Source organism: Urtica dioica, chromosome 7, assembly GCF_054948205.1.
Source record: "Urtica dioica subsp. dioica isolate 48M chromosome 7, U.dioica_male_clone48M_v1_H2, whole genome shotgun sequence".
Classification (NCBI taxonomy): Eukaryota; Viridiplantae; Streptophyta; class Magnoliopsida; order Rosales; family Urticaceae; genus Urtica; species Urtica dioica.
Genome location: NC_142762.1, coordinates 25,069,610 through 25,082,443, shown reverse-complemented (window position 1 = coordinate 25,082,443; position 12,834 = coordinate 25,069,610). Strand labels below are relative to the sequence as shown.

Sequence of the window (12,834 nt, the reverse complement as noted above, 5' to 3'; positions counted from 1 at the left end):
ATTCTTCTGGTATGCATCCAATCTTAGTCGCAGCCGTTAAAACGAGTATTAGTCATACTTGTGATTTAAGCTCGTCATTTTTGTAGGTGAAAATTCTGGTTTAATATAGAATTTTAAATAGAATATATTGATTGATTTGTGGAAATTATTCGAGCGTAGACCATGTTTGAAATAGGCAGTCTAAACCATATTATATTCTTCGTTAGGAAAGGTATATAATCAATTATTTATTTTCTAAGATCGATATAATACTCCGCAGATTCATCAAGAGTCGGGCCCTATGATCGTATATAGTTAAAACTAAAAAAATGGTTGCCTCCTTAACTTGATGTCTGTCCCCCACCAAGAATAGGTTAACAGTTTCATGCAACTAGAGAAAAAAGAATGTAGCGTAAGCTCAAAGGGAAAAAACGAATGTACTGTAAGCTCAAAGGGGCACGAAGGGATATTTATTGATGCGCTATTCGACACTCAGTAGTGGTAGGATTGTTGTGAAGGGTCTCATCTCTTCTATTAATTTTAGTTATCCCAGAGTAAGGAAGAGTGATTTTGTTTTAGATGAGAGGGGGAGGCAAAAAAATTCCTATGTCCTAATTCCTGATTGTGAGGAGGCATGTTATTTATTAAGGGATTAACTTCCAAGGATTGTGAGGAAGGAAAGAATCTATAGGCATGTGTTCCGACATTTTTGAAAGACTATGAGAATGTAGGAAGACAGGAACAATTGGTTGGTGGGACGCACCAATGGGAGTTTCTGGTGGAAGCAATGGAGGTTCGATCGAGTCATTCGACCAAGCTTATAAGTCATTGCTTCACGGCAGACCTCTTGGTTTTTTCCCTTTGCATGTGTCAAAAATTTCTCATAGATTTTTCCTAGTTTTTTTATTTAAATTAATATAGAGATGACTTCTCCCACGTATTTGTTTTAAATATACTCAGATGTGACAAGTCGTGTCTATCTCGTGTACGATACGACTTATTATAAAAGCGACTAGTCGAACTAAAGGATGCATTGGATTTTACATTTTTAGATGTATAAGCGAGTAACCATGTGTGCTTAACATTTCTACAAATTGATGCAGCAATTCAAGGATGTTTCTTGTTAGACTCATACCCATATAGACGCGACTCGAGTCACGTGTCCAGTCGCGTAACCGTTCGAATCATATGCAGGCTTAGGGCCTTTATTCGCAACTTTTATCGCAATGACCTTTTTATCTTAGTGAGACTATAGTTGCTCTTAGATATCCTAATAAAGATATTAAATAAGACTAATGCATTCTTATAGACTCTAGCTTAGAGATACATCATCTTCATTGGACTCATGAGATCTCATTATCAATATGGAATTCATGATTACGATTGCTAAAATACAAATGTGTATCGCTTGATACTTTGTTTTTTTATATTGTGAATAAATTACTTAGGCCAAGTATTCATTACGATCACTCTTTGAGTACAGAAATGTGACATGCTACCAAAATTTCACAAAAGATTTCTTTAGCTTATTCACAAACAATAAATAAATTGAAGGAAATAATAATTACAAGGGTTATATGGTCATTCGAAAAGAAAACTAGATAATTATACATATGAAGGATTGAATATATAACTATTCAGCGGATCTAATATGTATTAAACCAGTAATGTATAGAGTAGAAAATGGAATGTAACGAATTAGGAGATTTTAGGTGTCAATTCTTTAGTGGAGTTAATTGACATTAAAAATGTAAAATTACAAAAGGTAAGGTCATTGTATCTAACCAGTGAAGTAGCATTTGTTGAAATTTAGCGTATTGGAAATGTAGTTCAATGGTTAAACATGTTCAATATTAAGAAAACGCCACCGTCCTTACAATATTTATCTCCTCAATGGTCGCATCTAAATTAATTTTTTAGAAGCGATATTTTGGCTTTTAGAAGCGACTTTTGTCGCATCTAAAGCTTGTTTTTTCCTAGTATGCCCCCATCTCAAGAGTCTTGGCTTTTTGTTTGGTTAGAGATTTTGGTCACAGCTGTTTTCTGACCTTGATTTAATTTCCGATCGGGGTATCTCGATTTCCCTTATCTCACTACGTTCCATTTCCAAGTTTTTTAGGTCAATATAAAGGTTCATCTTGAATGATCGAGAAATTTTTTTCCGAATGTGTGTTGTGTGGGTGGGACACTTGCCTCAAGTGCAGGTAGCGGGAGCGAGGTCTCGAGCTCGCAACATTCTCTTGGGGCGACGATCGAGCGGTCGAGCGAGCACAATTCAAGCGGTCGAAGCATGTTAAGCGATCAAGATAATTAAAGTAGCCTTCGCGTAGGGCATGCTTGAGCTAGAAAAACGCACAAACGATCGAGGTGAGCTATGCAGTTTTTACGTGGGGTGTGCTCGCGCGAATGGGACATGCAAACATTTGAGGCGAGCTACGTGGCTTTCGTGTGGGACGCACTCGTGCGTGTTTGACACATGATGGCTTGCGCTCGCAAGGTTCGTCGAACGAGATATTGTGATCACAACAAGGGCGTGTGGAGCGTCATCCATACTTGTAGTGAGTGATGAGCGGTGAGGGGTCTCCGATTTGCAGTGCACGGCAAGGGCTCTCGGGTTTGCAATGATCAATGATAAAATGTAGCTCTTGGGCTTGTGGCAAAGGTCGAGCGTGCTGTTAGTTATGGCCTCATCTTGAATTTTGAATGGGCAAATAATGGTCGAGTGAGCGGAGTCACGAGCTCGTGATGAGTGATGGTTGAGCGAGGCTTTCCTTTTGTGAGGACTTCGATGGATTCTTGTGAAGGTTCTCCTCAAAATCAAGTGTGAGGCTTGAATCAATGGAAGATGTTTTTTTCCAAGATTGTAACTTTTTTAATTGAGTTTGCAACGAACTTGAGCCGCATGATGGTCATCGTTGGTCTTGAGCTTCTCTCGTGGAATGAAAATGTTTGTCGGTTGTAATGTCGTTGTATTTTTTCAATCCGCTCCTTCTAGCGCCAAAATATTAATGCAATTTCTAAGACACTATTGTGATTTAACAATACATGCAAGTGCACATGTCCCAAAAGTAGTAAAGTGTAAATGGAGTCAAGCGAATTAATCCCACGAAGACTAGAAATGCTAGCGATTTAATCTTATTTAAATTGTAAGTTGATTCTAAGATGATTGAAAATACTTGATGACGAAAGCTAAATTAACTAAAGAATGGAAAGCAGTGAAATCACATGATCTCATCAAATATGAGTAAAGTGATGGGTACAACCCACTAGAGTGCCTTGCTTTGAATGTCTCTAGATTTTCACCTGGTGATTTCTTCTTCTTATAGATCCACTTACACCCTACAAGTTTTATCGTTTCCGGTGAGTCTACAAGTTTCCATACTTTGTTGGGTTGCATCAACTGCATTTCAACATTCATGGCGTCCAATCCAAAGGTTTGATTCAAAGGCGCCATAACTTGTCTATAGGAAATAGTTTCATCGATGTTAGAGCTAGAATATCAACAAGTGCAACTCTATATGAGCACCCCCATATATTAATATGGCCTAAAATAGATTTTTTGCCAGTTCATTTTTTATAAGGGTTACCAGGCACAGTCTTTGAGAGTACTTGATTCAGAAAAATTTGCAACGATTTATAGGGCATATCCACATAGTAAGTGAGTTGGGAAGGGTTTAGTAACTCATTATTTATTTCACCACCTTCATTGGAGTTCTATTCTTTCTCTCTGACACACATTTTATTGTGGAGGGCCATGTCTAGTAAGCTGAGAAGAAATACATTCTTCTCTAAGAAAGTCATCGAACTCTTGAGACATATATTCTGTACCTCGATCAGATCGAAGTATTTTATCAATTTTCTAGTTTTCCTTTCCACTAAAGCTCGATACATCTTAAATATGTTAAAGGTCCTTGATTTTTGGCACATAAGGTAAACATACCCATAGCAAGAGTAATCATCGAATGAAAGTTACAAAATATTCATAACCTCATCTAGCCTAAAATTGTAAGGGGATCGCATACATCAGTATGTATGAGTTCAAGGACCTCAGTAGCTCTACGTCTTTTTGAAAAGAAAAAAAATTTTGATCATTTTTCCTTCAAGACATGATTCACATGTGGGTAACGAACCCAGAGAGAGTTTGCAGAGGACCAATTCTTGCTAATCTCTTAAATTCTTAATTCTATCAAGACTAATGTGAAGAAGGCATAGGTGAAAAAGATATACGGGATGGATGTTGTTGGTTAAATCATATTTCAACTTTTTACTATTCCCTTGTGAATCATCATTCACTTTATTGTCTAATAATATGGGTGCTGTTTGTTTTAGGTAATACAGACCATCAATCATACAGGCTTGAGCAATAATTATGTAACCAATATCTATTATTGAAATTCTTTATTATTAAATTTTAATTTAAAGCCTTACTAGACCAATAAAGCATCAGATACAAGGTTTCTACCAAAGAAAGGAATAAAGTATACATCATTCAATTAAAAAAAAATTATTTTGGAATTGCAGCTTGACATATTCAATTGCACTTGTAGAGACACTTCTTCCATCACCTCACATGAAGGAGAACTTGCCTGTTTCTAAGATTTTGTTTTTCCTAAAACCAGTTAAGGAATTGCAAATATGGTTAGTAGTCCCGAAGTCTAACATCCAGAATGATACATTATTAGCTTCATGACAAGCTTCAGTAACGAGTAGCTTCAGCTACATAGGCATACTCAAGACCCCTCTTTCTCTTGAGTTCTTCTAACCTAGTCACAAGGTTAGTATCAATATACTCAAACAGTTTAGTGGAATAATTGAACACCGATATTCAACCAAGTTCTCTTGAGATGAATCAGTATTCATCATCGGAGGGTTGATGGTTGTAATCCAGTTGTGATCATTTGTAAACAAGAGTCGAGGTTTTGTTTCCAATGAAGATAGTTGTCAAAGATGTGCATTGGAAAGATATTTTCTAGTTCGGAGTGAGACACAAAGGCTTATACAATAGGTTGAAACAATTTATGATTTAGTCTTTTAGTTTTGGCAAAAAAAAAAAAATAATAATAATAATAATAGGCTCTCTAGATATATAATCACGACTTTGGTCATACAATCAATCTTTGGTAAATAATGAATAGCCATAAGTTTTTATTAAAAAGTCAAAAAGACGTTAATAGGTGTAAATAATCATTAGTAGTTAGAAATAGATCATCAGACTCCAAGGATATAAATGGAATGCTAAAAATGTTCAAACAATGTCACATCATTAATAATGGATATTTATTTAAAATTTACAAACGATTGACTATTTAGCAAATCTCCATATTTTAGTGGTTTGGTTATTTATAAATTTGAAAAAAAAAAATTAGGGAGAAGAATTGAAGTGTTAAATTTTAAAGAAATTTCATTTCCATGGTGTTATGTACAAAAATTATTGAGCACTCACCTACGAGTGACAATGAATAATCTCAATTCATGAGAGTGACACATCACATTGTAATTAGCTTAACTATTTTAATATGTCACAACATGTAGTTTAACTAATCATTGTTTAATTTGATCACTCTAATCCTTTCGCATAGCCTCTAGATAGGGATTCTCGAGATAGAGCATAAGTGTGTAACCAATACTACAGTCTTTGTAGGGAGTACTTTAATGCCAATCATCCTAGAGGAAGCTTTGATACATGAGTATCTCTGAAGGACTTAACTTGAAGCAATTCCTTAGACTAAATGAATTTAGACTACTCTCTCTTGCTATTCTTGGCATCCGTTATCTTAGCGCAAATATTTTTTATTCTTAAAAAGAAATAGTTTGAAAAGGTTCAATTATCCAAAATGAATTTCCAGATAAGCGGATTTATAAATACCAATTTATAAAAAAGACCCAATTATTTTTGGAAATTGTGTTGTAATTATGTATTACCAAAAACTTATGAAAAGCCTTTTGCTTGTTTATATTATTTTTCTTTTAAATTTTGGAAATTACTTGTACCAGTATTCTTTAAGAGGGGGCCACTAGGGTGACCGTTAGTCCTTCATCAATAGTCTTTAAATTAGTGTTAGCTTGGGTCATTACAACAAAGAAGACCCTACCACGTAGTTTTTGGGCGTCAGTGCGGGCGACAGGGGCGATGGCCATGCATGCCTAGTAGTGGCCGGGAAGAGAAAAAAAAATATAAAACTGAATATTGAAATATATGGAGTGAGAGAAAGAAACTTACAGTCGAAGGTGGATCGTGGTGGTGGCCGGAGTGGTTGACAAGCTTGGGTTGGCGGGGTGGAGCGTGTTAGCCGGGCGGAGATTCCAATGACACACAGAAGAGAGAGAGAGAGAGAGAGAGAGAGAGAGAGAGAGAGAGAGAGAGAGAGAGAGAGAGAGAGAGAGACTCATCCAAGTGGTTGACGGAGCTCCGGGCGGTGGGATTAGAGGGGGGTGTGTGTGTGTGTGTGTGAGAGAGAGAGACTCACCAGAGTGCTTGACGGAGCTCGGGGTGGTAGGATTCAAGGTGGTCTAGAGAGAGAGAGTATGAAGTATTTTGAAAAATCGAATGAGAAAGAAGAAAAATGAGAGGGATTTAAATCGTTTCTTGCCTACATTTTAGAAGCGACATGTCGCTTCTAAAACTTATATCAAATTTAAAGGGACAAAATGCACTGCTTAAATATTTGTGAAATACAGAAACAAGATATCGCTTCTAAAAGTAGGAGAAAGCGTTAGAAACGACAATCGACGCTTTTAATTTAAAAAAAAAATCGCTTTCAAAAGGCGTTGTGTTTTTAATACCTATTTGACTTAGCGTAGAAGCGATATGTCGCTTCTAAAAATGAAATTGTGCGCGACATGAAAAGCGTCGCTTCTAAAAGTACTTGTTTATATATATATATATATATATATATATATATATATATATATATATATATATATATATATATATATACATACATTTTATAACACTTGTGGATAAAGTGGATGAACTGAAACTCTGGAATCACTTTATTAACATGCATTGAAGATTTATTATACATATGGTGTTACATTCTTTTTCCTTCTTCTACATTTATCTTTGATAACAAGAAAATGGATAAATAGCCCTATCCGGTCGTCTAGTGAGTGAATTTAGTATCATTTCTACTACAACTAAGGTGGTGTTCGAGCATTCCAAGACAAGACACTAAGAAGTTTCCTTTAAAAAAAAAATATATATATATATATATATATATATATATATATATATATATATATATATATAAAGACACTAAAACGAATCGGATATAAGAGTTATTTTCTAGTTTTTACCCAACATTGTAACCTTTTTTCTTCTCCTTTTTTCCCAGATTAGTAGAGCTTCTGTCTTACCATATTGATTTATTAATGAATTTTTAATTATACAAACTTGAACTCGGTTATTTTTATTTAATAGTTAAGATCCCATAAGACTATAAAGATGGCGTTTAGGAAAATAAGCGCTACTTACCTTTTTTTTTTATCTTACGGTAACGTGATAAATAACATTGGATATTTAAGCATAAATCATAAACTATTACTATAAGAAAGAACTTTTGAAATTTAACAAGAAAAGTAATTCACATTTCATAACGACTGAATTATCGCCTTCATGTATAAATGGCCTCAGAGGTCTTGCAAAACTCACGCTCAGATATTGGAGATACGTAGAGAAATAAAAATAAATAATTAAAAATGAGAGAAAATTCTGATTAATTACTCGTAGGTTCTAAAGAAGAATCTAATATGATTCATTATGTGCTTTTAAGATAGTAGACAATTTCATTTTATTTTGTAATTTTTGTACAGACGTATAGCACTTTCTTTTATGAGGAATCGATGTTTTGGGCCGGTTGAAAACCGAAAATAATATCTCAGTACTTTTTTGTATTTTGAGTTAATTTTTGTATTTGGTATTTTAGTTTTGTTCACGCTCTAAAAGAGTAGTACGTACATACGATAAAGCATACCAGCAAAGAGATTAGAAAATGAAGACGGTTCTTATTACTGCCAAGGCACAGGGATAGGATAGTAAGCGTAGTTTGAGAGTATTTTATAAGAAATTCTTTTTTATTTCTTTACCGACATCATTATGAAATTATAAGACAACAATATAATAAACATTTAATCATAAATAAATAAAAGCTTGGCTTCTTGTATTAACTCCTATATAAACGCCCCTAGGTTCAGTTCTTCTTCCAAACTCCATATCACTCAACTACGAAGAAACAAAGCCATTTATTTTCTTTCGTTTCAAGAACTCGGTTTCTTCGCTTTTGGCACTCTCTGTACTGTGTTTCTCTTCTTCTTCTTTCTTGGTGGAATCACCTGATCGAGTTCTTGAAGCCACACGCACCACGAGAGATATGGATATACTTCACTTCGTCTTCGGTGTCTTCGGTGGGTTTTATTTTGTTTCCAGTTTCTCTTCCTTCGCACATTTTTTCTTCTTTTGTTTTTAACTGTTTTTTGTTTTTTCTCTTTCAAGTAAGTAACTTTTTTTCCTTTCTGGTCTCAGGGAATGCCTTTGCTCTGTTCCTCTTCTTGGCACCAACGTAACTCTCTCTCTCTCTCTCTCTCTCTCTCTCTCTCTCTCTCTCTCTCTCTCTCTCAATAGAGCTAACCGGATCTTTATTTTTTGCGTACTCTTTGACTCTCTAAATTTGAACCATGGGTGAACCTCGGTGTAATTAATTCGCAAATGAAGAAAAATTCATTATGATATCATCCCCTCTTGAAGCTGATAATCAATAATAAATTATAGCCAACAACTTCATTTTAGTGTTCTTTACTTGAATGATTAACCAACTATTTGATTTCTAATTTCAGGATTACATTCAAGAGAATCTTGAAGAACAAGTCCACAGAGCAATTCTCTGGGGTTCCGTATGTTATGACTTTGCTGAATTGTCTCCTCTCAGCTTGGTATATAGCTCTATCTTCATTCAAAAAAAAAAAAAAAATTGTAGGAATCCATCGAAATTGAAAACAAACAAAAAAAAGGCAACATAATAAATATATTTAAAATCAACTATTTTGTATACGTTACACATAGTTTGTCTAATAGAGCAATTGAGCTAACTTTGAGAAGTATTTTTTTGAGAAGAACATTGAGAAGTATTAACAGTAAAAGATCCAGTTGAAATATTTTGTGAAATCTAATCAAATATAAGATTAAAAAAAAAAAGAGAGAGAGAATTGTAGTTGAGTAATATTATTTGTACCCACAAATATGAAGACAAAAATTGAGAAGAAACATATTTTTTATTATTCTACGATCTCAAGTTTACATATTCAATTATACTGACTACCCTTTTTTTTCTCTTTTGCAAAATTTCATAACTGTAGCTAGAATTTAAAAATAAAATTTAAAGAACAAGAAAAAAAAAGTGTATGTTTTTAAAATTGAATCATATGTTATTTATTGCAGGTACGGACTTCCATTCGTTTCACCGAACAACATACTGGTATCGACGATCAACGGCACAGGTGCGGTGATAGAGTCGGTGTACGTGTTGATGTTCATCGTGTACGCCGTGAAGAGAGAGAGGGCCAAAACAGTTGGTCTGTTCGGCTTCGTGTTGGCCATTTTCGCCGTCGTGGCTTTGGTCTCTCTCTTCGCTTTGCATGGCAACACACGGAAGCTCTTCTGTGGCCTCGCCGCCACTATTTTCTCCATCGTCATGTACGCCTCTCCTCTCTCCATCATGGTATGTATACATATACCCTATCTTTCCTTAAATACACATACATATATATATATATATATATATATATAATATTCATCATATGTATATATTTGTTTCAGAGGACGGTGATTAAGACTAGGAGCGTGGAGTTCATGCCATTCTTCCTCTCTCTTTTTGTCTTCTTATGTGGTACCTCTTGGTTTGTGTATGGCTTGCTTGGCCGTGACCCTTTCATTGCGGTAACTTCTCGCTCTTCTTTTTTTCATAATAACAACAAAAAACACCCAACAGCAATGGGAAAAAAAAAAAAAAAGTATTCTTGCTTTGCATGGTAGCTCTTTCTCTCTCTCTCACTCCTTCACTGCCCGGCCTTTTGTTCTTAACTACCAAAAAGAGGGTCCCACCGTAATTGATGACCATTTGCGTTACTTTCTAACTTGTTACTTTAAATTTTTGTTATATTTTATTCTCAAACATTAGCCTTGGGAAGAGTACGATATGAATTAAAACTGCATTTATTGATGCGAGTACAACATATGTGACAGATGATAATTTGTTACGTTGTTAGAAGGGTGTTGTGAAAAAGATTCCCTATTGATTTTGATTATAATTTAGGGATAGGATGTAATTTAAATGTATGGGTTGTGTAGGTGCCGAATGGTTTTGGGTGCGCTCTAGGAGCCGCACAGCTTATTTTGTACTTTATTTACCGTGGCAAAGGTGAATCAGAGAGAAAGGCCGCTATAGATCAAGATGCCATGGAAATGGGCCACTCAAAGCCCAATAAGAATCTCAATATGGGCCCACTCAAGCAGTCCAATCCCAATGGGGCCTGATAGATGGGGCCCACCAGACAGCTGTTTGACTCTGGTTGGACCAGCATAGGCCGAATCCCACACCCGTAACCACTACCCTGAACTACGGCAACTTCTTTTGTTTTTTTTGTTCCTTCACTTTCTCTCTTCCTTTCAAAATGCTTTGAAGATCCTAAGGCCATCAAAGCGAAAGTGTTTTTCCTTTTTCCGAAGTGCTTTATCTAATTTTTTTTTTTTTATCTTGGTTGATGTAAGTCTTGCGTGTCGTAAATCTAGAGGGCTCTAGTGAGCACTTTGTTATTGTAGTTTGTGAGCAAATTATAAATAAACAACAAAATATATATATATATATATATATATATATATATATATTATATATTGCATTTCAGTGTGTATAACTGCCGTGTGGTTGTAGTTGCAACACCTTATAACTATTGAAATGTCTGGCTGAAAATGTAGTTAATACACGATCTTCTACTCTCAAGTTTGCAATGCTATTGTATTAATTAGGTTTAATGATCACTATTCAAACTACTCATTATTAATAAACATAATTACAGGTGTATACTTACACCATCAGACTAAGAACCTTTTTTTTTGGCTGGAAAAACTGAGAATCATGATGATATGAATTGGTATCTCCTTGATGTGTTGCATAAGTGTGCGTGGCCCAACCAAGATTTGACACTTTTTGTTCGATATTTATACATGGCATATCTCATGAATAGACATGGTAAGTGATCTATATTCCTTTTCAAAAAATAAATAATAATATATAAATAAGTGGTCTATATTCATGGTAAATGGTTTAGTCTCTTTAGTTAAATTTCATCATATATATATATATATATATATATATATATATATATATATATATATATATATATAATCCGCGCTTTGCTGCGGAATTTTGCATAGAAATAAAAATTATGTTCGTACGATATTAAAAGTATTACAGCTTATTTTTTTCTTCCAATTAAAACTATTATATTATAGAAAAATTAGTCGATCTAAGCCACATCAAACGTTGCAATTGTAATCTAGTCAACGTTTCGTTTAATTTTCGAATCTAGCCAAATTTGATGACGTGTCATATTTATGTAAGATGGTATTTACTATATTAGTCTTGGTTTGGTTTCAAAAATACTAGCACACGTTTTGAAACTTGGTTTTGTAACCGAATTTGTTATATTTGATTTATATTTCGAATTTTAAAAAAAATTCTATGTTTGGCAAAGTTGGTTATTGAGCATTTTTTTTTCTTTAATGAACATTATAGCCGTGTAAGCATATACAGTGTAAATGTTCGTAAATTTTTGTTAATCTCCGTTGCTTTGTTAATTTCTATTAATTATGGTAAATTTACATATGTGCAGGTAGAGCCGATTTCTTTCATTTCATTTAATACGGTATTTTTGTTTTCCAAATTTATTTTCTAATTTTGAACGGGATTTTATCATAATTACGTGTATTCATTATCTTGTTTGACTTTATTCAATCAAATAAATATTTCATTTCCCTTTTAATTACATCACCGAATCTCCTACTATGAATTCAAAAAGCTGAAATTAAATTGCTGAAATTATAGCCGTGTAAGCAAATACAGTGTAAATGTTTGTAAATTTTTGTTAATCTCCGTTGATTTGTTAATTTCTGTTAATTATGGTAAATTTTTTGTGCATTTATTGCATTAAATTTTCTCTTTTAATTACATCACCGAATCTCCTATTAAATTGGCTAAATATCCAATTAAATTGCGAAAAAATCTGAAATTAATTGGCTGTATACAATTCAAACCGGTCAAACGTGGGCTAAAGTTTTGATCAAGTATAAGAAAAAGGGTAAATTAGGTATTTTATATCCGTAAATTTCAGTAAATGGCTAGATTGCAAAATTTACCAAACGTTGGCTAAATTCCAAAAACCATGTTTCAAAATGGCTACGTTGCTAGTTTACCCTATATTATATATGCTTTATATATTATGATACTTTATATACTTTATTTCAAGGGACCCTTAAATCCACTCAAATCCTCTCTAATTAAGCGGATTTCAAAAGAATCATGAGTAAGAATACTAACTTAATCATTTTTACAAAGTTTATGATTGTATATGATAGAATGTAGCAATAAAAATCGATCAGATCTGAAAACATAGTCCAAAATCTGAGTTTTAACTTTTTTGTACGATGGTATACGATATGGTAGGATGAGATTTAACTTTTTTGTACGATGAAATTTGGAAAAAAAAAAATTACGGTCTGTACGATGATGTACGATGTTGTAAGATATGCTAATTTTGCATAGTTTGACTTTTTTTTGCAGTTTTGTCATGGTTAACGGCACTTGA

At 34.0% G+C, this 12,834-nt stretch overlaps 1 protein-coding gene across 1 annotated transcript; it reads left to right on the top strand.

Moving 5' to 3' along the window:
• Positions 1 to 8,163: 8,163 nt before the first annotated feature.
• On the top strand, positions 8,164 to 10,835 carry SWEET1 (Nodulin MtN3 family protein). Its single transcript, XM_089620852.1, has 6 exons — positions 8,164 to 8,382; positions 8,501 to 8,537; positions 8,812 to 8,907; positions 9,413 to 9,692; positions 9,791 to 9,910; positions 10,322 to 10,835. The coding sequence occupies exons 1-6, from the start codon at positions 8,349 to 8,351 to the stop codon at positions 10,505 to 10,507; spliced, it is 753 nt and encodes a 250-aa protein (XP_089476978.1). The 5' UTR covers positions 8,164 to 8,348; the 3' UTR covers positions 10,508 to 10,835.
• Positions 10,836 to 12,834: the final 1,999 nt, after the last annotated feature.